This window comes from Porites lutea, chromosome 4 (assembly GCF_958299795.1).
Source record: "Porites lutea chromosome 4, jaPorLute2.1, whole genome shotgun sequence".
Lineage (NCBI taxonomy): Eukaryota > Metazoa > Cnidaria > Anthozoa > Scleractinia > Poritidae > Porites > Porites lutea.
The window spans coordinates 45646680-45672085 of record NC_133204.1 but is presented as its reverse complement, the minus strand read 5'-3'; the positions used below and the strand labels follow the sequence as shown (position 1 = coordinate 45672085).

At 38.9% G+C, this 25406-nt stretch overlaps 1 protein-coding gene across 5 annotated transcripts; it reads left to right on the top strand.

Moving 5' to 3' along the window:
• Nucleotides 1-998: 998 nt before the first annotated feature.
• On the top strand, nt 999-25181 carry LOC140933792 (histamine H2 receptor-like). Of its 5 annotated transcripts, XM_073383441.1 has the most exons (4): nt 1303-1617; nt 3835-4011; nt 17642-17891; nt 23501-25181. In XM_073383441.1, exons 3-4 carry the CDS (start codon nt 17663-17665, stop codon nt 24331-24333), a joined length of 1062 nt encoding a protein of 353 aa, XP_073239542.1. In that variant the 5' UTR covers nt 1303-1617; nt 3835-4011; nt 17642-17662; the 3' UTR covers nt 24334-25181. The 5 variants fall into 5 exon arrangements, with proteins under 5 accessions (XP_073239543.1, XP_073239542.1, XP_073239541.1 ...); XM_073383442.1 differs by lacking the exons at nt 1303-1617; nt 3835-4011 and adding an exon at nt 999-1137; XM_073383440.1 differs by lacking the exon at nt 3835-4011 and having other exon boundaries at nt 1304-1617; nt 23501-25180.
• The last annotated feature ends 225 nt before the right edge of the window (nt 25182-25406 follow it).

Below are 25406 nucleotides of genomic sequence, written 5' to 3'. Positions count from 1 at the left end.
AGTAGTAGTAGTAGTAGTAGTAGTAGTAGTAGTAGTAGTAGTAGTAGTAGTAGTAGTAGTAGTAGTAGTAGTAGTAGTAGTAGTAGTAGTAGTAGTAGTAGTAGTAGTAGTAGTAGTAGTAGTAGTAGTAGTAGTAGTAGTAGTAGTAGTAGTAGTAGTAGTAGTAGTAGTAGTAGTAGTAGTAGTAGTAGTAGTAGTAGTAGTAGTAGTAGTAGTAGTAGTAGTAGTAGTAGTAGTAGTAGTAGTAGTAGTAGTAGTAGTAGTAGTAGTAGTAGTAGTAGTAGTAGTAGTAGTAGTAGTAGTAGTAGTAGTAGTAGTAGTAGTAGTAGTAGTAGTAGTAGTAGTAGTAGTAGTAGTAGTAGTAGTAGTAGTAGTAGTAGTAGTAGTAGTAGTAGTAGTAGTAGTAGTAGTAGTAGTAGTAGTAGTATCACTATCATTACTAATACCATTATTACTGAAAATATAAAAAAGTGAAATTATTCTGAAAGATTAAATATCAAGTTCATCGATGTTGTTGTTGATTTTTCCTCTTTGTTTTCCGGTTGCTTTTTTAAAGACGTTTGAGATATTTTTTCTAAGGAAAGATATTGCTTTCTCCCTCGGTTGAGTAAGAATATCAGGTGATGAATTCGTTTTTGCAATACCAACAAACCAGAAAAACCAAACGTGCTGATATTCAGTTACACCCTCCACCCAGCTCGATCGGCCTCCACTATTCACCCCACCCTCACTTTTCTTAGCGGCACAAGTTATTTTTATGCGGATAGTGGTTGTGCGGGATATTGTTGTTTTTACAACCATGTCTACTACTGCAATACTACACCAACGTAATCTACTTGAGAAAATGATGACAGAGAATACAATATATGAGAATAATTAATCAAAGCACGTGTGCAAAGCACGCACTGTGAAGTAAGAAAACAAAGAAAATGACAAATACGTATGAGATCTCACCTCAGAAGAAAACAAAGAAAATGACAAATACGTATGAGATCTCACCTCAGCCTCGTGTACAATACAGTCGCCTACACTGTATGTTGTAATTGGATGGGCAACTGAAAAATTTAATTCTCAGATTGAATGCAAAGCTATCAAGTCAGCTAGGATTAGAAGGGGAAATCACCTGGCAATTTCCAGGTACAAGTTAACTTTAAGGCACATTGAAATGTTCCGCTAAAAAACTCCGAAAAGCTTGCCACGTTACTTGACTCAGATAAACAGAAAACACGCACTTACCTATATCGTTAAATGACCTGAATTTCTCCAGATCAAGGCAAATCGTAATTATAGACTAAAACTGATTTAACACAACTCCGGTGGCACGAGGGTATGTACACTTATCTTCAAGCAATTTAAATGCGCCATTTAAAAAACGTTCAGCTGGCCACGGAGTATTGTTATGTTGGACCCAGAACTAAACTCGATCATCAGCATCAACATTCAACAACAAACAGGAAATTACGTTGCTGAAATTTTCTTTCCTGGAAGGATAATTACGTGTTTTACGCCAAGCATAATTTGAGTCAGTACTGCATTTTTGGAATAATACACATCCAGTTCCTAATTAGACATTTCGCTGGAAACTTGATTTCTCCAAATCACTGCTCTTAAATTCAGGTAGGTTTAGTGAACCCAATATTGACTTTTGTAACGGCAACTTTAATAATTTAAACTCCATCGTACGAATGTATATGTTTGGTTAATATCGGTCTAAATGACCTACAAACTGAAATCACTCAGTTAAGATAAACAAGCTGGTATCCTACTTGCTTGGGGTAGAAGTCAGGGCCGAGTACACACCTATTTGTAGCAGTTAATTTATACTGTTTTGGTTTTTAAAATATATGAGCGTAACACATATTCAAGCTCCTTTGTCTAAAGCTGAACTTTCGGGACATTCGAAATTGTTCGTGTTCAGTCCTTGCAGAGAAAAGAGCTAAGCCCGCTGGGTGGATGGTCTTTCATGGCTACTGCTGTTCATTCTCTGTTTAAATTGCGTTCAGCCGTCGTTAGACTAAACGCCTCTCTTTATACACGAACGTCAAGTCACAAATTGTGTGAAAGACAAACCCTCAGATCGATCAAAAGAATAAAGAATTTTTAGGTTTGGTCTTATTAGATTCATCTAGCAGCGCCGGCTGCATGTACATATCCTGATAGCATATTTGGAGTCCGCGCAGTAAAACGAAAAATTGAACTGTTTAAGCTGTTTTAATATTTATGCCTTCATTTTTGTAAACTTTTATAAACTGCATCAATTAAGGAACAAGTTGTACTCGAAGCTGCTCTTTTAGAGTAATTCATCCTTCACCTCAACCAGACCTTGATTATTAATTTACCAAACAAAGCAGTTTAGGACAAAGCAAAGTAGCTCAACTGAAGTGATGGCCGTATAGTTTTAACACTGGAAATCCGTCTCGCAAATCTCGACACTTATTGTTAACGAAATCACTTACGTTTGTTTTTAACGCTTTGCGATTCATTTCGAGGTAAACCTCCAAACTTCTTGTTTTATACTCGACCTTTTATTGGTAGTTTGGGTGGCCGATTGTTTCTGTCTGTTGTTGTGATTGGTCAGTTGGTCAAGGCACCATCTCGGTATTATGACGCAGTGAGTTTGCCTTTGTCGGTTTGCACGCACGCGATCCTCCGGGGGGACTCTCACATGAACAATACGGGGATCCTCGGCGTCGAAAGCTTAGATTTAATTGCCTCCAAAGGAGACCCATCTGGGCATGACTTAGGTTTTATTTCAGCCCTAAAGGAGGGTGTCATTGGGGTTAACCGTCAGCCGTCAAAAAGTCTAGAATTTAACCGTCAACCGTCGAAATTGGAAAAATTTAACCGTCAAAGCTACCACCCCATTGAGACCCTCCTGAAAGGGGACTCTACTAGAAGACACCAAGGCTATTTTCACACAACACCGGACTTTATAGCTTTTGCGCCTGCGCGGAAACCACAGGGCTTCTGCTGGCACTGATATAAGAACGGTGATTTCGGTTCGATTTCTGTAACGGAGTGAAACTGCGTCGCCCCGATCTCTCTGAGTCGCATAAATCGTGGATAAGTGTTCACACCATACAGGATATTTGTTTGTGTATGCACGAAATGCTATATGGTATGGTATGAGCATAGCCTAAGATGGCAATCGTTATGTGGATTTTTATTGACAAACAACCCTAAGCAATACCAGTTTATAGGTAAAAACGCTGCCTTTCGGTCCCGACCACCTCAAACAAGATCAAACTCTGCAATTTCTAGCCACTATGAGTACACCTGTCAGATTCATATGGCAGAACTTCCCCCCCCCCCCCTCCTCGGGAGATACTGAGTATTTCATTTCCCACCCAGTACCTTGAATCGTGATTTCGTTTATTTCAATGGATAGTGCCAAAAACAATTATCAATTTGCTCTGCTGTGCTGAAAGGTCCTAAAATTATAACTGAACTCAATGGTTCAAGAAGACGTTTTTTACTTTGCCAAGATGATGGAGAAATGAGAAGAAATCAACATATTTGAAGCAGGCAATGATGGTATCAAAAACGCCTGTACCTTTCACATAATCGTGAAGACAAACTCGTTTCATTAAAATACCTTTCCGACGATACCATCTACCTCTGAGATTTGCCAGTCACGTATTTAGCACGCTTAAATTAGTTTTCAAACGCGTCGTCTTGCTGTTGAGAGATTTATACTGGGATTTATATTATAATAACGGTTCAAATTGTTTTCTTCGTATTCAATCTCTTGTTGGAGTTGGACCAATGTACAGGCGAAAAACAACATACGGGAAATTACCAACTGATTTACGTCCATTTATCATATTTTAACAGACTTCCACTAAAGTGATCCCTAAACAAAAGGTTTCATCCTTTACAAACTGAATATTACGAGTTTGTAATAGCAAGCCCGAAATTTCACTTGGCGAACTTCGTTCAACATTTTGGAGACGCTCCCTGTGGTCTACAAAGCATAGTACAAAGACACTATATTTATGCCCGGATAGTCAGGTTTGTATTTTATTTTTTGGAAAATGCAGTGCGATATAAACACAGACTATATATGGTGTTATCTCCAGACATTGTTGTTTGAATTTTGCGTGGCCAGAAAGATTTTATTTTCTCTTGTCACTTTATTACCTTACTAGTCATTTAGAGCGAGCCTCGAACAAAACAACGAAAATGACTAGAGCATACTGATTTTAAACCTTGAGGCATGAAAAATAGGTTTAAAATATTTTGCTACTTACGTGGTATTATATTAGCAAAACTTCATGGTACAATATTTCCTTCTTATCATCAACACCTATTTAACCCCATTTACATATTGGTTTTACAGACATTTTTTTTATCATCGTTTTCGCTCTGCCGAGTGGAAGGCACTAAAAAAAGATTCTTCTTTCTTGCGTCTTGCATGTGGAAGCCATTTACTTTGCCCCTCAAAATTTCACATGAACGATTGTTTTTATATTTTAATAAATGGCATTTCCGCAGCTCTTCAGTTCTGCAGGCGTAAATGTTTGTCCTAGTTGAAGTTTTTAACACCCTTGGTGTATTCGGTGATTTTTCTCAAAGAAGAAACATTTGAGCATTTTAACATCTTTTAACGATCGGTGGCGATGAACTTCTAAACAATTAGTGGTATATTATAATTCATTTCAAAAATCTCCTTGAAACCGAAGCGAAGATATCATTCAAGGTTTTAAGGAAGAAACATGATTCAACGTTTAGAACTTCAGTATCAAAATCGTCACATTTTCTAATATAAACTTATTTCAGGGTGCGTCACTTTCCGTGCCAGCGTCGAAAAACCGGACAACATCGGTTATTCTGATTTTCAATTTTTATTATTTAGTAGTCTTTCAGCTTCTCATGTTTATCAAAAGAGTTAAAAATAATGCATTAGAAGGGAATAAATTCTTTGTCTTTTGTTGCCAGGCTCATTTGTCTTGACCAATAAAATGCAAGCTATCGTCACTGTGTTAAACACTCAATTTATTCAATCATAGAAGATAGCCTAGAAATCTCTTTATCGTATGAAGGGGCGCTTTGCCTCCAGCTAAAATAGACAGTAGTGCGAACAACTTTAACAAGCCTGCTAAGTTCAAACCATTCTCTTTGAAACATAGCAGGAAACATGCAGTACTGAAGAGATAATAGTCAGGATATCAGCCTTAATAACTGAAAATAAATTGGCTAAAAAAAAACATGACTTGAAACACCTGTATTCTTTCACTCTCCCACCCCCTCCTCCTCCAAATATCCAGGTTATCTGGATATGGAATGAAGCGACCTTCCCTGTTTTTGAAATTTTCTCTCGCCGATACTCAGTGTTAACAGTCTATTTGAATAATCGCATTAGGGCAAGCAATACATGCCGCTTTTTCCCCGAAAAACAGACTCCAACAAAAACCGGGCCAATAGCCCGCGCGTGGAGAACTTTTTTCATAACTCATAACTGTTTTTTAAAACTTCAAGGAACGTCTTATTTTCCGACCGTAAAGAGAACGTTTGGAGATAGCTGGTGATATCAGGCTTTAAAAAGGTGACGTTGAGCTTTCAGTTTTGACGTTGGTTTTCTTTTCTTTTTTTTTTTTTCTAGTTTTTCATCATATTAAAAAACCAATCGCCTTTTGATTAAAACACTTCCTTATCAAACTGAATGTAGCTTTAAGAAGGAAATGGTTTCGACGCTAGATTGTTGCGATTTGGGGTTATTTGCATTTGCCAGATGGAAAACGAAGTTATAATTCCATTTTGATTTCAAGGAAGGAATCATCGTAAGAAGAAAATTTTACGGAATATTAATAATAAAGAGAAGCTAGTCAGAAAGAATTGACAAAAGTGCAGGTTAGTTAAACAATAACATAATGCATATAGGTAATCTTTAGTTCTCAAGCGCTCAAAATGTGATAATGCCGTCAAAACTCCCACGCTTTTTATATCAGGGCCGCACACCTTTTTTATTCCACTTGATAGAATTATACGGACCTCTGTATCATCCCAACTCATTTTGATAAATAAAAAGAAATAATTGAAGGCAGGTCACGTAGTAAACAAATAAGATTCGACCCCTTGATATCACTTTGACGTCGAGACTCTGCTTTGACGCACGAAAGTAACTCACTAGAACTTCTGCAAGGTTCGCACTTTTCTTATAAGCGGTTTTCTATAGAAAATAGTATCTGTAATCTCATGTTATAATGAAATGGATTAATACGCTGCCTTTACTAAAACCCTTCATATAACCCAGTATATAATCTTATTAGATACGTTAAGGCACATAATTTATCCTTATTACGTACATCCCAGCGAAGTCTCTTTTTTTCCTCGACCCCATTAAAAGTCTTTCTTATCAAATGCGTTGGTTTATCGCTAGCATTTTCAGTTATTATTGTTTGTTTCGTGCCGACCACGAAATTACGGAAAATCAAATGTGTTCTTTGGATCGTTTTTATTCTTTTTTACTGGCCAGTCGTGGTTGTAAACATAAACCGCTACATCATTAGCCGGAAAAAAAATGTTAAAAACATGTTCCGACGGTGCCAAATCAACTGCGTAGCGTAACGTAAATGGGACATTAAGAGCAAACAACTTCTTTTGTATTGTTTTCTCAATTGTATTAAAGCCACAATTCAAATTCTCTCGAACTGCGCACGGTCTTGTCCAATCCGTGAACAATCGCAGCTTTCTGAAATGCAAATGTAAACTCAAGCATTTTCTTCCCAAAGTGGAGCTGTTATCCCGCGTTCTTTATTCGCAAAAGAGATGATTGCAGGCATAACAATGATGATTGTGTACTCTTAAGTTCTAGGGTTATTGTCTGACGAACTAAAGAAAAGTGAAATTTTAATCAGACAGACTGTTGGATGTCCAAATTTGCATGTGTCGTATGATAGCTTTTCAGGTACTATTCCCTTTGTTTCTGGAGCTGACGACCAGATATAAACAAGGCCTTGAACTTGGGAGACTGTAAAAACAACATATTCCGCTCTTAAAAATCTTCAAACTTTTCTCTGTGTAACGGGCTCGACCTTCTGACTTCATGGGCCATAATCAAGGTATGTCTTAAAGCTGAGAAAAGACAAAAACAACCTATGTTTAGTGTACGTTGTTTTATAGGTTTTCTTTTTTACGTACACTTTAATACTACAACGAATTATTTGCAAGACACAAGTGAAACTACCGCTGCAACCGCAAATATCTTTTTTTCAGAGTTTTATAACTGCCTGAAACTTAGTGGTGAAATTTTAAAAAGTGAACTTCTTTCCTTAATACAGGTAGTATAAAGCCTTTAGAATTAGCCTTAAGGATTATAGCATCGTAGAGCGATTTGAATGTAAACCGTGGGAATAACGTTAGAAAACAGGTTGTCGGGCAAGATTGTTTTCATTTGATTTTGAAGCTGTAAGAAAAGTAGTAAGTAATCAAATCCTGGTCTTACTTAACCGATGAAATTTTTACCAAAAATCGGTTCATAGACTGCAACTGAACTAACTAGTCGTGGTAGGTATCGATCGGTATGAACCTAACAATTTAACTGATCGGTGCATGATAAACATCGAATTTCTCCTTAACTGTATTCATCGATGGGAAAACAGATAAGTTTTGACTAACACAAGCCACTACAGGCAACAAAACCGATCAACAGGAGGTACATGATCCTATCGCTAGGGTTTCTTTCGACAGACTTAAGTTCGTAAAGTTATTAGAAAACATGTAAACATTTTGTTTGATCAGCAGAGTTCGAATAGTAAATTGGTTAGTGTAAAAAGCCTTGGCTTTAAGTGTTCAGACGTCTTTCCAATAGTGGGGGTGATAGTACACGATAAACTCAGAACTCAACCAAAGTTCTGACGTACTTATCAGTTCCCTGTGTGCACCATTGCACGTATCCTACCAATACAAGAACAAAGAACAGTGAAGTAGAGTATTCCAGAAAGCTAAGTTTCTTCTATTATGTCTATGGCTGTTAATTCTGAGAGCCAAGTATACTCAGGGGCGACTCTAGAAAATTCAGAAATGGGTGGCCAGGACACTTTCCCACTTGCAAGCTATTTAGATGCTTTTTATTTTCTGAGAATTATATAAAAATAATACAAAATTTCCAACAAAAAGGGGTGACCGCGACCCCCTCGGCCAGCCCCTAAATCCGCCCTTGCTAGTGAGCAGTTCTTTCCTGTGGTACTGTTTATAACACTGAGTGCAAGGTGTTCTTGGCTATTCTTAATTCTGTGGCAAATTTCAAAACTGTGAACATGCAAAAATTTTCGCTGGTATAGAAGTATTTTTTTGGAGCGCACGTTTTAATAACTGGAGCTCGAGCAGCTGTACAGAGTTTCCAAGGGAGAACAACGCCCCCCCCCCCCCCCCCCCCCCGCTTCCACTCGGGAGAATTTTATACCGCTGACGTATTGTTGTAGCCCACGTCGCTGGTGGGGGGACCGGGGTACTTTTTCGGCGGCGGAGCTTCGCTAGCAGTGACTTGATCCTAATGTTCTCTCAGCTCCACGGCCCAAACGAAAGCACTCGCTCGATTCTTTGCAGTACTGGCCCGCTAATCCCAACAGCTAGGCAGGCTGGTATTAATGTAAATAAAAATAATTCAAAATGAATGTTGCTCCGCAAGTTTGTCAGCGGAACAACCCGCAAAAACCAAACCGACGGCTTAATTTTTAATGACCAGGTTTTTAAACACCTCAATTGTCATAAACAGTCCGAGTGTTTTCCAAAAGAGATAACGGGTATATATTTACGACAATGTATAACAACGAGGAAAAATCTCAAAAATAAAGAACGAAATGTCCTAGGGAAGGTTCGTAGAATGAACTTAGTAGGACGATATTGCCTCCATTCCATGCAATAAACACCAGCTCACTGAAAGTTGGAAGTGATTGCCCTAAACATCTATTGTCTGAAAGGAACGTTTTGACAGGTAACGTGGAAAACGTAAGTATAAACAATTGACTGTGGAAGCTCTTTCGTTTAGTCGTTTCCCTGTAACTACATTTAGTAGATCGAAGGAAGTTTGGGTTGGTACTGAAATTTGAGGTCATGTAACGAGTTCTCTGAAAATCCTTTAAACAATTTCATAAGTAAGGTTAAAAAACGGCTCTAAGTTGGTACAGTTTCCTAACACATTCATTTCGAGAAATGATCTCTACTTTACAGCAGTGTATTTAAGTCACTTTTCATTGTATACAATCCTTGACCATTCACTTACGTCATTTTCTACGAGTATATAAGATGTCAAACAACTGCTTCTCATCACTCACTTTTGTAGACTTGTAAAATCGATTTAATTTTGAAAAAAAAATGAAAATATTTGAAACCCAGATAACATGCAAACGGTTTTCCTTTCAAAGTAAATAAATCAAAGGAACTAGTTTAAAAGCAGCGAGCATAACGTAAAGATAACTGCTTTTCAATAGTTGAAACCTCAACTCATGATGAATTAGACATGCCCAAGGACTTATCAGTGCTAAACAAAACTCTTGGGCTCCAGCAGTTATCCGAAAATACAGTACCACAGTTTCCCTTTTGTGTTTGTCAACGTTTCTGCTCTTAATTTTTACTTCTTAACGTCATCAGTTATCGTATCATACAACACCAAGAGAGAGGGGAAAAAAATTTCTCTTCTTTGAAATTCTCAGAATTAAGTTCTGGTTTTCAAGACCCGATAAATTGATTTTTGCAAGCCTTATTCCTTAATAAACAGGACGAAGTAAGTGACTATAGTTTCGCTAGCTTGCTTACTTTAGAGGGGGGATTAAATATAAAGGAGGAGGTGGAAATTGATGAGTGTTGTACTGATGTATGCACCTATTAATAGTTATACTTAAAGTATCTTAAAATGATGATGACTTTTGTGGTTTCGTTTTCTGGAAAACTAATTTAAAACATAGATTACGTCTTTGACAAGACGTAATGAGATGTTATAAGCCGTATTAGATAACTACTATGACTGTCTCCTGCGACTGCGCAATGGACTAACATCAGGGCGTCAATGGGGTGGTGGAGTGGTAACTTTGACGGTTGGCGGTTACATTTTAGAGCTTTTGACGGTTGACGGTTATTTAATAACTAAAAATTTAGTTCAAGGAATTAACTTAATATTAATTTCAGTATAATTAATATTAACTTTTGTGTCTTAGAGGTTGTCTTGGCCTTTCGCTTTTAAAATTCTAAATATTTTCAGATATAAGCAGGTTGTAAGGTCTTGTAATGTCTAAAGAGTGTGTTTCTGAGAACATGGAAACTGAGTTTTTCAGTTAAGAGATTCTTCAGAAGGCTTGGAGTCCGTGAAGATCAGCTAAAATAGTGAAAATTAAGATACCTTAAAGCCTTTTGACGGTTAATACTAACCTGTGACGTTTGACGGTAAAATATAACCTTTTTTGTCGACTGACAGTTAAATTTTAGGCCGTTTGACGGCTGACGGTTAACCCCCTTGAGACCCTCTAACATGAAAACATAGGCTGACATGACTGACTACTAGTTAGGAGGCAGTGCATAACTCCCATTGTTATATAGCTGGAAATTTCTTCTCACAGCGAGCGTGGGGGCGGGGGGTACTTCCTTATAAGAGTCTAATGGGTATGTGCCGCTGGTTACTTCGAGGTCACATGACATCTAACAATGAAACTGTTTCCCGCCAAAATCTCTGAGAGGGCAAAATTGCAAAAAATGACGTCCGAGGGTAACAATGCAATGTTACCCGCGAATGTTGACTGATGACCGCCGTTACAGCGAGGTTTAATGAATTTTCAGCTTCAAAATTTCCAGCTATATAACAAATCACTTAAAGACTGGTCTCTCGGGAAACAGTAACCTCGTGACGTGACCAGTCATTAAGTGTTTATTGTTTCGACCCAAAACCTATGAAATTGTTCTGTTTCTTTTATGATTAAACATCGGCTTGTGGGCGACCTTTCTTTGACATATTACTGAATCCGATTCTAAGATCGTTTTCAACTGATAAATTTTCCGCAGTGAACTCATACATCACATCCTTTATTGTGGCAAGGAGTTTGGACGTCATACAAGCGCCAGTACTGTTTTCATGGTGCAACTGCCCTTAGGGGCTTTCCCATTTAGAGAGCATATCTCTGAATCGGCTAGTTTTTTATCGCCCGGTGTAATTAAGTAGGAACTAACAGCTTTAAAATCTTGACAATTATGATGTGTGATCAGTGACAGATAGAGCCATAAAATTGTCTTGAAGAGTTTAAAATGGATTAATAGCCATGATGTTTGCGACATTCGTAAATAAAAAAAGTACGCTAGAAGTTTCTAAGTCTATTTACTAATGGCTTATATGAGTAAATGACTGTTAGTTATGGCAGAAGGCCGGAGCCACTGAATTCAGTCATTTGTACGACGCCGCCGAAACTAAATTTTATCAATTAAAAAGGAAAACATTGTCAAACAACGAGTATCTTGATAGTCAGCTAGTTTTTCCTCTATAATAAATAGCAAGGGCCAACATACAAAAGAAAGGTGCCGGTTCCTGATGGATCTAGTCAGCAAAATGTTTTGTAAGCAAACATGTATTTTAAAACAGCAAGCCTGACTGTACAGCTACGAAATTAAAGAAATATAATCTCATAGCTGTACAGTCAACCTTCCTTTTCCACTCGGCTTTTTTCAACACCCGTTTTGGCTTTCAATTTTATGCAATTCTCAATTTTCGGAAATTAAATGGGTGCTCCCGGCGCCCTACTAGTAGCTTTCCTGCTCGGTAGCTTGATTTATTAAAATGATCATCCTCATTTCCAAACTTAAAACAACATGACCACAGGAAAGTACTCTGAGCTCAGTAGCCGGTATTGGTTTCAATGATAATTTGTTTTTAAGTCTCACGCCTTCTAATATACACCCACTGGGGACTAGAACATTCTATCAACCGTCGTACAACGTTTAATATTCACATATCAAACTTCTTATCCTCAAAGCCTATCACCACTCTAAAAGAACTATTATAATATAGCTGAAAACTCATTCATAACAATGGGAAACAGAACCTGATTTTAAAATTATTTATTATTATATGTCTCTTTATCTTTATTCATCGCATTCAGTTTACTTTAATAGCGATTTTTAATCTGATACTGCGTTTATCAATCTCTCTGGCAGTCGTTTTGGAGAAGGTTCTTTGTGAAATCAAAATTGAAGAAAAAGTGTAAAATATCTGATTAAATTTGAAATCATCGCAAGATTTTATTCCCTCACTATAAGTCTATCTCCACTATCCGTCTTTCTTCGTAACAAACCGGAAAAATCGTTTGACATGTAAATATTTTCGAAAGGCCTAGGGGTTATAGCCTCGACTGCACGCTAGTTCCAGCAGTTCGCTTGGCGAATATGACTTGGATTTATCTTTAAAAGCAATTACTTAAAGGTAAATAAATCGAGTTTAAAACCATTGCAGACTAAATATTGATATTCTCTCTTAATTATTTTATTACAATGAGCCGAATTAACAAAGAGTGTATTTATAGAGAGAGGAATGAAGAGTTTTATCCACAAGACAAAGATTTATTGTGATAAATACGTCAGATTATTGTCTGAATTTGTTCTTCTTCCTGGTGTTTGATTCTCCTTTTATGGTCATGTAAAACTGGCTTTTATGTTCCTTTCAAATTGGACACTTTGGTTCAGTCCAAATTTTGGGGACTATTTTCCCTACTCTGTTACATGTATGCAATTCAATCGATTATTAATAGTTCCATTTTTGGAATGTAAAAGAATAAAATGGAAGCTTATTACAAAAGTAACTCAGCAAAAATTTTCAAGCCTTTTAAAACGTTTACCTTTTTAATATATATTTTTAAACAAAAATACCTTCCTCATGAAAAATGTACACCTATCATTAAACAGTTTATTTTCCACAAATCACGTTTGCCTTTTTGCTATAAACACCACTGTTGCGGCGTCATTAGCCACGTTAGTTCAACACAATAAAACACAAAACGGTTGACAGCTAGAGCAATTAAGTTCCTATTTGCATATGTAAAATGCGAAATATTTTAGATATCAAGATAAAAAAAACTCACCTGCCTAACAAATGCTTTTATTGCATAAGGTTCTGTGTGTAGAGAGAAGTAAATTGTTGTGTACGCCGGGTGTTGATTTTCAACGGTAGTCTGGGGGCCTTTGAAACAGTAAGTATGTCTTAATACCAAGTTAACTGATTATAAACAGGTGCTTTCTTATCATGCAAACCTTCCAAGAAACAAGCCCAGAACATACACTTTTCACACCTTTTGAATAACTTGAAAAAATAACGAGATCAATAATCGTTGAGAATCATAGACTCCGTACTTAATTTAACGCCTTTATAATAACACTGACCTGTGTACGCTTCGCTACTTAACATACGAAACTTGTACGACTTCTTATGAAAGTAAGATCATACTACAGTTCATGACAGCTATACTCAAAAAGGCAAATTCTTGAATTAAATGAAAGATTATAGTGAGATCAGTTTTACTGTCCAAAATGGTCCTAACCTACTGAGTCATTGTTCAACTGCGTGCCGTATAGTGCGTTCTGATCTCACCCTTATGGTCTGCGAATTTCGGAGCAGTAACTCGGGGCTATCCTCAACACTATTTTACGAAATCAAATTTTGAAACTATCGGTGCAAACGTTTACCAAAGTGATCAATTTAATTAATTCAATGTAATTTTTCGTTAGCGACCTGGCTTTTCAGCCAATGACAGAGCTGCAAGTTAAGCAGGGACCTAATGCAACTCGACGGCAACAAGAACATTAAAAAGCGATATAGGTGAAAAAAGTGTGGTGCTCGTATTGTAGCACACTTTTTAGTACTTCTCTTTGCCGCCTTGGCACACGACTATACGAGGTGAAATTGTCCAGTTCCTAGTTTTATCGAGAACGTGAACAAACGACGGCGAATTTCTCTTTAGTTTATCTCCATCTTTTTGAACGTCGACGTTAGTCTCGGCTCTCCAAGTCAATGAAGCTCAACCAGTCAAGACTCTGTGTCAGCAAACATGAACTGTCTATGTTTATCATCACAAAAGAGAAAGTAGATACACTGCATGCGCTTTCCAAACAAGTTGGCGCAGCATTCGAGATCAAAAGAAATGCAACAATGTTGTGAGTTAAAACTATTGGTTCTCACTACACATGTCTCATCATCTCCAAAAAGTGAAAAATGATGTTGTAACTGTTTAAATGTTCACGAGTTTTTGCCCAATCAATAATTTTTATCAAGAAATTACATTGTTACACTTTCTGTTTCCAAGCACTGTTGAACATAGATAAATGGCCACCATGTTTCCTTTTCCCAGCAAGCTACCAGGCTGAAACACTCTCTAAATGTCAAGAAAATGGCCTCTTTAGTTTCTATCTCTAACGCTTTTCATGCTTTCACCCTCAATCAGGATAGCGCCAATACTATACTACTTCCGAGATTTACCTCGAAACCGATTTTATATGCCATGAAACGCGCAAACAAGCTCATGAAATTTCACCTGATGACTTGATTCCGGGCGTTCAGATGATGGGGTGACGCACGGTGCCGAGAAGACTATTCCGCGTAGCTCTCCTCTATCTGAGTACAGGCCACATTGAATTAATAGGCGTTCCTTCCTTTATGAACCCTCTATGGGATTGTAAAACCATTAAAATGTTTGAACCTAACGTATAAATCATGAGAATTGTAACGAGATGTTTTTAATACAAACTGGTGGCTGGTATTATTTGCTCCGGAATTTGTGCTGCGTGTGTGCCAAGGGATTGAAAGGGCGCGGTCCCCTGAGGTTATAGCCGAGGAAATTAGCTTGGGTGGCAGAAAAGAGAGTTTAATTTAGTAGATGTGTCACGAAATTCGTCGAAATTCAAACAGTCCAAACCGCCCTAAAACTGGGTTTAACACAAAAATAACTGGTCCAAACATGAAGAAAAGGCAGAGATGGCAAACAGTTTTTAACACCAGTCTGTCCTTAGGGTGCTAATGTTATATAATTTTGAACAGGAGCAGTCCTGGAGAGATTATAGAGAAAGCTTGCTTTTGCATGCCGCCAAGCGCTACAGGTAGTCGCTGAAGTACGGGGGAAGTGCGTGGTGGTATACACGCGCGGAATATTCTAGGACCGGTCAAACACACGTACTTCATGAAATCGATTGTATGTGTGTGGCATAACGTTCCTGTCTCGGGTCTCTATCGTGACTTCACCGGAAAGACAGATAAACAAACAAACAAAACAGTGAAAAAATGAAAAACAAATACTGATAATATTTTCGACTTCTTTAAAACACTGGACGATATGTTTGGGCAGTAGTTTTTCCTACTTAGTCATTATCACCTTGGAGTGAAATTAATATCCTCCTTTGCTGAGGCGCCAGTGTCAAATTAACGAGAATAGTATCTCATCCTGATTAAACTGACTTCGAGAGCAACATCCCGTCATGGTAGGAGCATCAATCAATGTCATTGAGTAAACAACTGGTTTCAGCTCCCGCTCCGGTTCCCGGCTAAGTTTCTGTATTCTTCCGATCTTACCTTAATAGCGATCGTCATTTCCTCTGTGACGGATGCCGTAAAACTACTTTCTTATAAACAACTCTCACTGCCAAGAGTTTGCCAATTGGTTCAACAACTCATTAAAAACCACAATAAGCCTTTTTTGGCCTTGCGGTAAAGGTAAGGTATCTGAGCAACGGAAAGAAGCAAGCTGGTAGGCTGGGTTCAAGTGTTTATATGCAGGAAATAACATGACGAAAACGAATGCTGTCACCTACGAAGGTTGAATAACGGGGTGAAACGCCAGTTTCTGCATAAAATAAGGATTAAACGGATAAACTCTTCCGCTGCCGTAAGCATTTAACATTCCAAAATCATAAAATAGCAAAGTTACACGGATTGGTTTCATTCACAGATTCCAGGGCTAGTGCCACTTAGTACCATTCACATACACAGTACCCGGCCGAATAACTGCCTCTCTAATGCAATCTGAAACCGAGCTAAAAACAGTCGCAATTTTTTCTTATGCAAGACCAAAAGACTGCTGCCTGCACTCTGTACCCAGAGGTGATCCCTGTAATGGCCTATATGGGGGGGGGTGGCTATTTGGGGGGGGGGGGCTCCGCTCGAAAGGCCGGGTACCATTTTCAGGCTCAGGCGCATAAAAAAGGGTAGAGATTTTATTAGTTGAAGTATACGAAGGGGAAGGGAAATCTTTCCTTTTGTCTGGAAAAAAGGCCCGGAAGGTCTTACAGATTCATTTCATGGCTTTGAAAAAGTCGAAAAAACGTTCTGGCTTTGTGATTTATTCATATTTTTTTTCAGACAGAGCATATTGAAAGTTAAGGGATACAAAGTTCTTAACTTTCTAGGTGTGTGAAAAGGGTACCATTTGTCAATGGAAGGTATACGACAGGGGTACCTTTTTTGTCAAATATGTTTGGACCCAGTCAGTCCCCAACCACCCCCGCGCCAAAAGGCGGCTGCATCAAATCAACCTGTTTTCTTTTTCGTACATTGAACATGTGCTTTAGGAAGCGAAATCTTGTGATCCTAAAAACAACGATTACTTGGCAATTTTTGGGTGAATATGCCATTTCAGGTCACAGATGTGTGATGTCACGATTTTAATCTTGACATCAAAACGCCGTAATTTAAAAATTACGGCGTTTTGGCCCACCTTCAAAATTTTAAAGTAGCGAAGGCTAATAAACTTCACTGCGTGGTGTCTCTTAAGATCCACATTTTTAATCTTTTGTCAGCTTAGCACCATGAGCACAGCGGGATTTGCCTTTTCTGTCGCTCTAGACATCAAACAAGTGTTTTATTAAAGTACATTGTCTTGATCACTTCTAATTTCTCGCCCCAATAGCTTCTCACCTCCGGTTGGCTGTGTGAAAAAAAAAAAAACACACCAGGATCACTTTGACGTTTATAAGGTGAAAAACAAAAACAACAGGTTTAGACAAGCGATTCAAAGGACACGGCTGCCGTATAAATGCTGGGTCGCTAGCGAGAAGATATAACGAAAAAAACGCAATCTTCTTGTTTGTTTTTCGCATAACACCCACGCGCTTTGTGAACATTTCCGGATTTTTTCTTTTTTAAATGCCTTGACCTTTAAAAAAATAAAATAGCGAATTCATTGACAGCGGAGGAAATAAAGGCCTAAAAGTGACGTAGGTGTGACAATTGAGTGATTTGTTGTAAGAATTTTAATATTGTATCAAACGATGACAACAAGGTTCAGTTGTTTACAACGCCTGTCAAATAATCTACAAGGTTTTCACCATAAAACTTCGTGCACCGAATGTTGGACAAGTATTAAATGAAGGTTTGTTTAGATTAGTTGGGTATATGATTCATGTTATTTTCTCTAGAGACCCTAAAACTTGACCCAAAGTAAGCATTTTAGACGGTTATCAGTTCAGATTGCATCTGGTTAAATGTTTTCTTTTTGACAAAAACAAAACAACTGGCCAACTGTCGTGGCCTTAGTCTGTCTTGTCTCTTGTAACGTGTTGTTATTATTTGGCTTCCTCTTAAAATACACCAATCAGTGTTTTCAAAAAACTTGACGAGACTTAATGCTAATTGTAGTAAAACTCACGCCAAAGTCTCAGGACATTTGTTTTTCTTTCAATGTAGGCTAGATGTTCCCAGCCCGCCATGCCAAACAACAGAACAGCAAATGCAGTGAGGCCTGGTCTGATCGTAGAATCTCTCTTCTTCGCTTTGCTAAGTCTTGTCATTTTGGCTGGAAATACTCTGGTTTGTACGGCGATTTACAGAAACCGAAAACTAAGGACTAAAACAAACTACTATTTGGTTTCTCTGGCTATTGCAGATATCCTGGTGGGAGTATTTTCAGTACCTTACTGGGTCTATTTTAGATTAGGTAAGTGACACCCATTATTTAACGCATGGTAGCAAGTAAAAGCAGAGAAAACAGTGGCCTTACTAATTTTTTTTGTACAAATGTTGCAACTATTCGGGTTTGTTAAATGGTCTGTCCAAATATAATAAAGAACGCTACTGATCGGCGATCAGTCTTATCACACGTGATATTTTCTTAGAGTTGATCCCGACTCGAAGACAGCGGCGATAAACACATTAAGAAATCAGTTAGATAGAATTACTAGCGTTAACAACTTCATGTGCTTTCTTTGCGTGCTGTAAAAATAACCGGCTTTGGTTGCAAATCTACATCATAAACTTCATATACAGATCTTAGTGATGCTCGATGGCCTGGCTCACCAGACCAGCGATAAATCTCTCATAATTAACTTAATAGTGCGGAAAAGATGCTTTTATTTCGTATAAAATTCGGAAAATTGCACCAATTTTCAGACTGAAAATCTGCTTGTCTTCACATTTGCTAGACTTTTGTGTTGTCAATATATCACTGATAAATATACGTAACAATAGATATTAAACAGCAGGGTCCAGTGTAATGCCAAAAATAATCTCCAGTTCACGTGCAGAATGCATGCACATAGGATATCTCCCTTTTCGCGTGACGTTTTGCTCCGTTAAGATCAATTAATTCCTAATCGCGTGACTTCCTTCGCCAAGAAATTTGTAACCAGAACATTGAAGTCTTTATATCTAGATTTGCAAATATCCCAAGTTTTGTGCTAAATATAAAACAAAGAATGAGAACTTGTTTGTCCAACGTATGGATCTCCCATTGCGCGGATCCTCAGTTCTAAAGTCTTGTTGTGATTAAGTATTTTAGTTCAAGTCAAGGCAATTGAAAATAATACTTTGTTGGTCCATAAAGAGATGATTGAAGCGAAAGGAACTTTCCAAAAAATTTGAGTTAAGATTTGCTAAAGCGGCAAGCGGACCAGTCTTTCCGTTTCGCCTTGAGCACTGATCCTGTCTCGGAAAAATATTTGCTCGGCTTCCCACAGGAAAGAAGGCGTTAATTACCTCTACAAACCTTTGACAATACAGAAATTTTCAATTCTAGAAAGTTACTTTTCCAAGAAAAGTGTCATTTTAAGGGGAAGGATTAAATTTGAAAAAAAAAAAAACAAAAATTATTACTGACTTTTTGGACGAGTGTAGTCATTGAATCAAGAGAATCAATTCGAATAGCACGGAGTATAAACAAGTCAGTATGAAAATCAATCTGATTACACAACATGTCACCATTGATATATTGAGAGAAAAAATTTTTCGTCCGATATGAAAAAGTAAATCACTGTTTAGCAGTGATTAGCATGGCCTTGTAAACTTTTTCAGAATACTCAATATACTGATTTCTCAGTATATTCTATTCAAAATGTTCCAGTAATTGAAAAACTCGCCATGGGCACAATGTTAAACAGAGAGCAGATGTTATGTTTGAAGGACTCCATTGTTGCTTAGTACCAGCAAACTGAGCGATTTTTCAGTTTTCCAATACAAGCTTTCAGATACGCAGAAAACGCTGACTGAGGTCCTAACTACAGGACGCTTCTAAGCACGTCAACTGTGTTCCAGAAAAATAACGCCGGAGAAAATGTCTTTTGTTACGCCATCAGTGTCTCCGTAAAGTTTACACTCAATGACGAAGCCCATTCGCGAAAAAATTCAAATAAATCTCTCTATTGATTTAACTCAGTGATGACACTGGCACCTATTGCAACAAAACAAGTCAAATGTAAACAAAACGGCCTTCTTTGTAACTTCGAAAATGGATACAACAACTTAAGAAATCGATTAGGGATCATCGCCATCGCAGTAGTCTACTAAGCGATTGATGAAAACGCCCGTAATGCCCGAGCGAATTTCTTACCTTTTCGCACAATCCTTACAACAGAGCCTGTCCGCCCAATGCTTTTTTCTTTATTATCTTGTTTTTGATTTAAGGTTTTTTTTAACTGGGAGGAAAGAGGAAAAAAAGGGAACGTATACCACGACTTTGTCTGCGAGTCCACGGGCGTTTTAGGGTGGATTTCCACTGCCGCGTGTTTTTTTCGCAACGCAAATTTTACGTGCGTAAATAAAATAGAGGCAATGTATGAAAGGTTATACGTACGACTTGAGGGGGGTTCAACTTTTACGTTTACGCGCGACGTTACAGCCTCTATTTTATTCACACGCATCTGAAAATTACGCGACAGTGGAAATCAACCCTTACTGGCATTCATCACATTTTCGGGGTCCAATTTGTAATTTACAAGGGGCTTACATGCAGAAATTTCGGCCCGTGTGGTTACAAGAAGAGAAGAAATTAAAAATGGCGGGCGACAGTAACAAAAATGCAATTTGGGCCCTTCTGGTCTTTTTAAGTATCTACATTAGCGAGGTTGACTTTCTCTGAGAATCTGTTGATTGGGCAAGAAACGAGTGTTCGTTGGCCGCATTAACGGCTGTCCGTATTAAGCGGGTTGAATCTAGAGAAAATGTAAGGGTTTCTTTCCCCAGGGACAAGGCAAACTGTCTGTAATAACGAGGTGTTCGTATTAAGCTGGTATCCTTAAAGCGGTGTTCGACTGTACCTTTCAGCAGAATTAAGAAGCTTGTCAGTGCTAACGCCAAACGAAACTTTTGGCCTTTATCAGTTGCCGTGGTTACCCTGACTCAACGACCCGCCGCCATTTTCCCCTGGTTTGTCCCTAGTACTCGGATAGCGAAAGCAGTTTACACGGCGCACAAACCTTCCTACCTCTCAGCATCGAATATCCTAGTAATAAGAAGATCATAGCTCTAGGGACAAGTACAACCCTAGGTCTTTGCATGTAAACTGAACGCAGGAAACATATGGCGCTAGGATGATCCGCCTTCTACGATCTTCCTGGTGCTAGGATCTTCCTCCCTCCACGTAAACAACCCCTAAATATGAAGCAGATTTTCAACCAATCAGAAGCACTACCCAGATATGAGTTTCTGGGCTGGTACCTCAGACGTCGTTGAGCGGGGAAAACAGCTAAAACAATTGCGTCGTAAAATATTGGCTGTTTTCTCAGGCTAGCTGCGTAGTAGACAAACTGGAAAGAGGCAGCTTGCTTGCTATTTGCAGCTAGAATCTGAACAGCCCTTCTCGCCGCGGCCAGTAGTGTAAATGTTAATGTCAGGCGTTTATCTGCTGCACTGTAAGTTGTGATTCTGTGTTTGAGTGGAGTTCAAGCGAAGAGCTTGATGAAGCTGAACGCCATGTATGTTATAGTTAGCTTTTAGCTGTCGTGACCACCAACATTGCGTTTTATACAACTTGACCCTGGCCTTTCCACCTAGGAAAGTGTACTTTTTAAAGCAACTTCACCCTCGGGCCTTCCCACCAGTTGTTGTTTAGTCTTGCGGCTTCCGCCATGAGAGGCTTTTAATATCAAGTGGTGTATATGAATGGTTTACAAATGTGCTCAGTTGTCTTCCAAAGCATTTTCATAAAATCAAACAACTTTAACTGCTTAGACTATAAGGATTGACAAATTCAATGATTCAGCGAAAGTAATTGAATTTGTGGTGAACTATGAATCCAGAGTCAACAACTTTTCTTTAATCTTGTGTTTCAATCGCCTTTCAAAGGCGGATGTTTTAGTAAGAAATGGAAGGGTTACTTAAGGATGTAAAGGTCGATAAAGATCATCTTTCTTCGTAAAAAACAAGCGGCCATTTGATAAATAATTTGATTAGGACGGATGTTGAGTTAGTAAATTTAGCATACGAATTTAGCTAGGAAGTTAATTTCATATGAGCTATTTCTTTACAAGCTTAGCCAGATCAGAAACAGCCTAATTGAACGCATTATCAATTATTCGTTAGTCTACCCTTTCACGTTGCAGATCACAATTATATCATGACCTGAAAACAGGCGTTCAGGTCTTCCAAGTGAAAAAAACCGTGCTTTTCTACAAGGAAAGACCTTAGGAATTACTTTCAACCTGCGTTTACCTATGTCTACAAGATAGATGCTCCTTCTAAAACTGTTTCGTCTACCAGTCACATTGATTAAGATCATAGTCATCTCAAAGTAAATCCAGCGGCTTTGATGGTCAACGGCAGGAGCTTGCACATAAACTACTTAGACAAAACTTGTTATCAAGTCGCCTACTATCTAATATTAGGGACCTTTAGATTAAATTGCAGGTATGAAGTAATAAAACCATTTTTGGCATCTCACTCAGATGAGCAGATACAAATCATAAATATTTCCATGTGTTGCAGGAGCAACAATTAGTCGTCTGTCATCTTTGAACTGAGCAGAAGTACGAGTTTTCGAAACAATGCAAGTTCAGGCGCCTTAGGTAATATTATTGTCACCGACAGCAATCTTGCCCCTAAAATTTCTTTAATCGTTATGTGGTGGACAGCAACTGAGTAAGGGGTGCGAGTGTCGTGGAAATAAAGTTCTTTGAAATTTTAAATCAGTCAGTGACTCGCAAATCAAACTGAGGTCGCTATTCTCTCTTGCGAAGGAGACTTTCTAAGGCCTATTGCAAACAATGGGCTATTGTAATGCCTACCTCAATTCATAAATTATAAATACATTAGAATACATTTAAAAGCTCACTAAACCGCCTTTTATTTTTAAGTTTCGTTTTCCGCAACAGCTATTTTATTCGACTGAGTTAAATTCAAAGCCTGAAACCACCTCTAGCTCCAGTCGCGCTATAGTTGCTGTAACACGACGGGCCACGAGAGGGGCCACGAATTCATCAGTGTTTTTACTACTGTCAAGTGTCACCCACCATAAATAAAGCCTTTACTACTACTACTACTACTACTACTACTACTACTACTACTACTACTACTACTACTACTACTACTACTACTACTACTACTACGACGACGACGACATTTGTAACAGGCCTAACTCGTTCCCGGCACCTTCTACAACTTCTTTCACACGGCCCGTCCTCTAGAATGTGTACACTTGCCTCGTCGTCAGTCGCCCGCCGGTTATCGTCTATTTGGGTGTCGATGTCCCGTTCTGAGTTCACTCTCCCCGCTTACTCTTGGAAAAGCCCGTGTAGGAGGCAGACAGGACATAGCTAGTAACGAAAGCTGTTCAGGACGTAAAGAATCCTCTTTCTGTATCTCGCTATTTGTGTGATTCGAGCAGGTAGTTTTTCTGTTAGCACTTAGCGTCAAACAAAAATAATAATCAAGTAAGCAGTTAAAGTGACTCAGTATTTTACGAGGGTGACACACGACAGTAACAGCAGTTACTGATAAACTTGTGGTCCTTTAAATTGTCGTTTCCATAAGGGACGGACTATTAGAAAAGTTAGGGGAAGGGAAGGGAATTTTCGAGGCCCATGATCTTTTTTTTAGGCCTTTGTATGGATATTTTTTAGGGTCATTTGGCGTGCATGAATTTTTTTCTTTTAATTTTCCCTTACGAGAATATTTTGTGTACTTCGCCCCCCACCTCCCCACCCATAAGCTTTCTACTAGTCCGTCTCTAAGCTTAGAACGCTCACTTTCCCTATAGAGGTAGAGTGAGGCAGGGTGCAAAGATGGAATTCATGATTACTAATGAATTTCTGTCTGTCTCTCTTTTTTAATGAACAGTCAATCCTGATATGAACACTGGCACAGATACAACGACCTACAAAGTTTACCTTGTTTACGACATTTTGTGCGGGACGGCGTCCGTCATTAATCTGGTCATGATCAGCCTAGAACGTTGTATTTCTGTCACACAACCCGCGATACACCGGAACTTGTCACGCACCACCATTGTCATAACTATCGTGGGTGCGTGGATATATGCCCTCGTGGTCGCATGCGTCAGTCAAGTGAATGGATCTTATCTTAAATGGTATCCACCGTTCGTCAGTACTGCTAGCTTTTTCTTCCCTTTGTTCATCATACTAATCGCTTACTCATTAATTTACAAAGTGGCTCAAACAAGAGAACGCGCGAGACGATCGCGATCTCTCGCGCGAGAAATCCGCATTGCAGTGACTTTGGCAGTGGTGATAGGAGCCTTTGTAGTTGCATGGTTGCCTTTCTTTGTCACGTTGATGGTAATTTATACTTGCAAGACGTGTGAAATAAACTTCTCCATTATCGTCCCCCTTACCAAGTGGATGCATTACAGCGGTTCAATGGTTAACCCGGTCATATACACGCATCGAAATAGAGATTTTAGGCAAGCTTTCACTAAAATCGTGCTTTCTTGTGGAAAAAAGCACATAAATAACTTGTCTCAACCTTCCAAAGCTGGCGCAGTGGCGACTGGAAATTTTGCGTCAATCGTCAAGGAAAGCTCGTTGTCAGGAAGTGATGACAACAAAGTTACGCTCGCGCGCACCAAACGATCAAGTAGCTACACGCTTGCGCAGGAAACAAACGGTCAAGTGATTCTTACTGGCTACCTCAACAACGAAACCATAGCTTAAAATGGCTATAAATTTCATGACCCGCTCAGAAAATGAGAGCGTTGTGGAAACAGAAACTTCATAGTAGCCCGCAGAACACGCGCTATTTTTTTCGCGTTTTTCAGGCAAGCGTCTTCCTCCCGTCGCGCGTGTCTCGCGCTCCACTTCCGCTTCATGCTCGCGAAAACGCTAAAAATAGCGCCTTTTCTGCGGGCATAGAACTTCACGGGACAACAGCTGCTAATGTAGAAGTGAGACACCTTCCAAAAACGAGGGAGAAAAAACCTTGCTTATTGAGAGCAATGATAAACTGAGTACCAGAAATAGGCTCCTGAACAAACGCATACAAAGGACCATGTGCGGTCTATAATTTGTGTGGTAGTACCCAGGAATTTTTTTAAAAAGCAATGACCGAACATTCACACTTGTTTTGAAAGTTTGGATCCTTATTAGGACTGGGAACGAAACTAAGCGGCGCGTAAATTCAAACATTCCTTTTTGATAGCCCATGTACGATATATTAAAATTCTAACATGACTCCGAGTCTCTCTGGTCACATATCTATGATTGGTTTGGTTTTGTGCTGAAGTCTCTTCTGGGAATTGTTCTGGAGTCGTGAAAAATTGGTAATTTTGTCCATAAAGCTTGGGAGTCATGATCGAGTTTTGATGTATCAAACGTGCGCAATACTCTTGAACACCAATGACGTAATTGTACGGGATTTAATTAGTTACAGTCTCGATTTGAGGTAAAATATTAGTATAAAATTCACAAATATCGGCAAGAAGATTATTATTTCGCAGGTTTCAGCCTGCCAGCCGAGAGGTGCCCTTTCCACAGCGCAAAACTTTCGAGAAAGTACCGGGATCAGGAGATAAGCAACGCTGGTTTTCGCGCAAATATATTGTCTGAAATCAAGGCTCGCACGGTGAGAACCTGAATTATCATTTTTTCCCATCTATAGCTATTCTCTTGTCAAGAGCCTCCTTTCCATCTTTGCAAGAGGGTTCCGTGTCGCACGAGGTCCTCGTGTGACGGCCCCGTTCCCCTCCCCGGCTAGTAGGCAAAGGACTCTCCTCCGCAGTATCCCAATA

Bases quoted from the DNA above. Each gene is read 5' to 3' on its own strand.
- LOC140933792 (XM_073383439.1), top strand. The intron at 17,892-23,500 runs GTAAGTGACACC...TTTAATGAACAG, and splicing joins CTGGGTCTATTTTAGATTAG to TCAATCCTGATATGAACACT.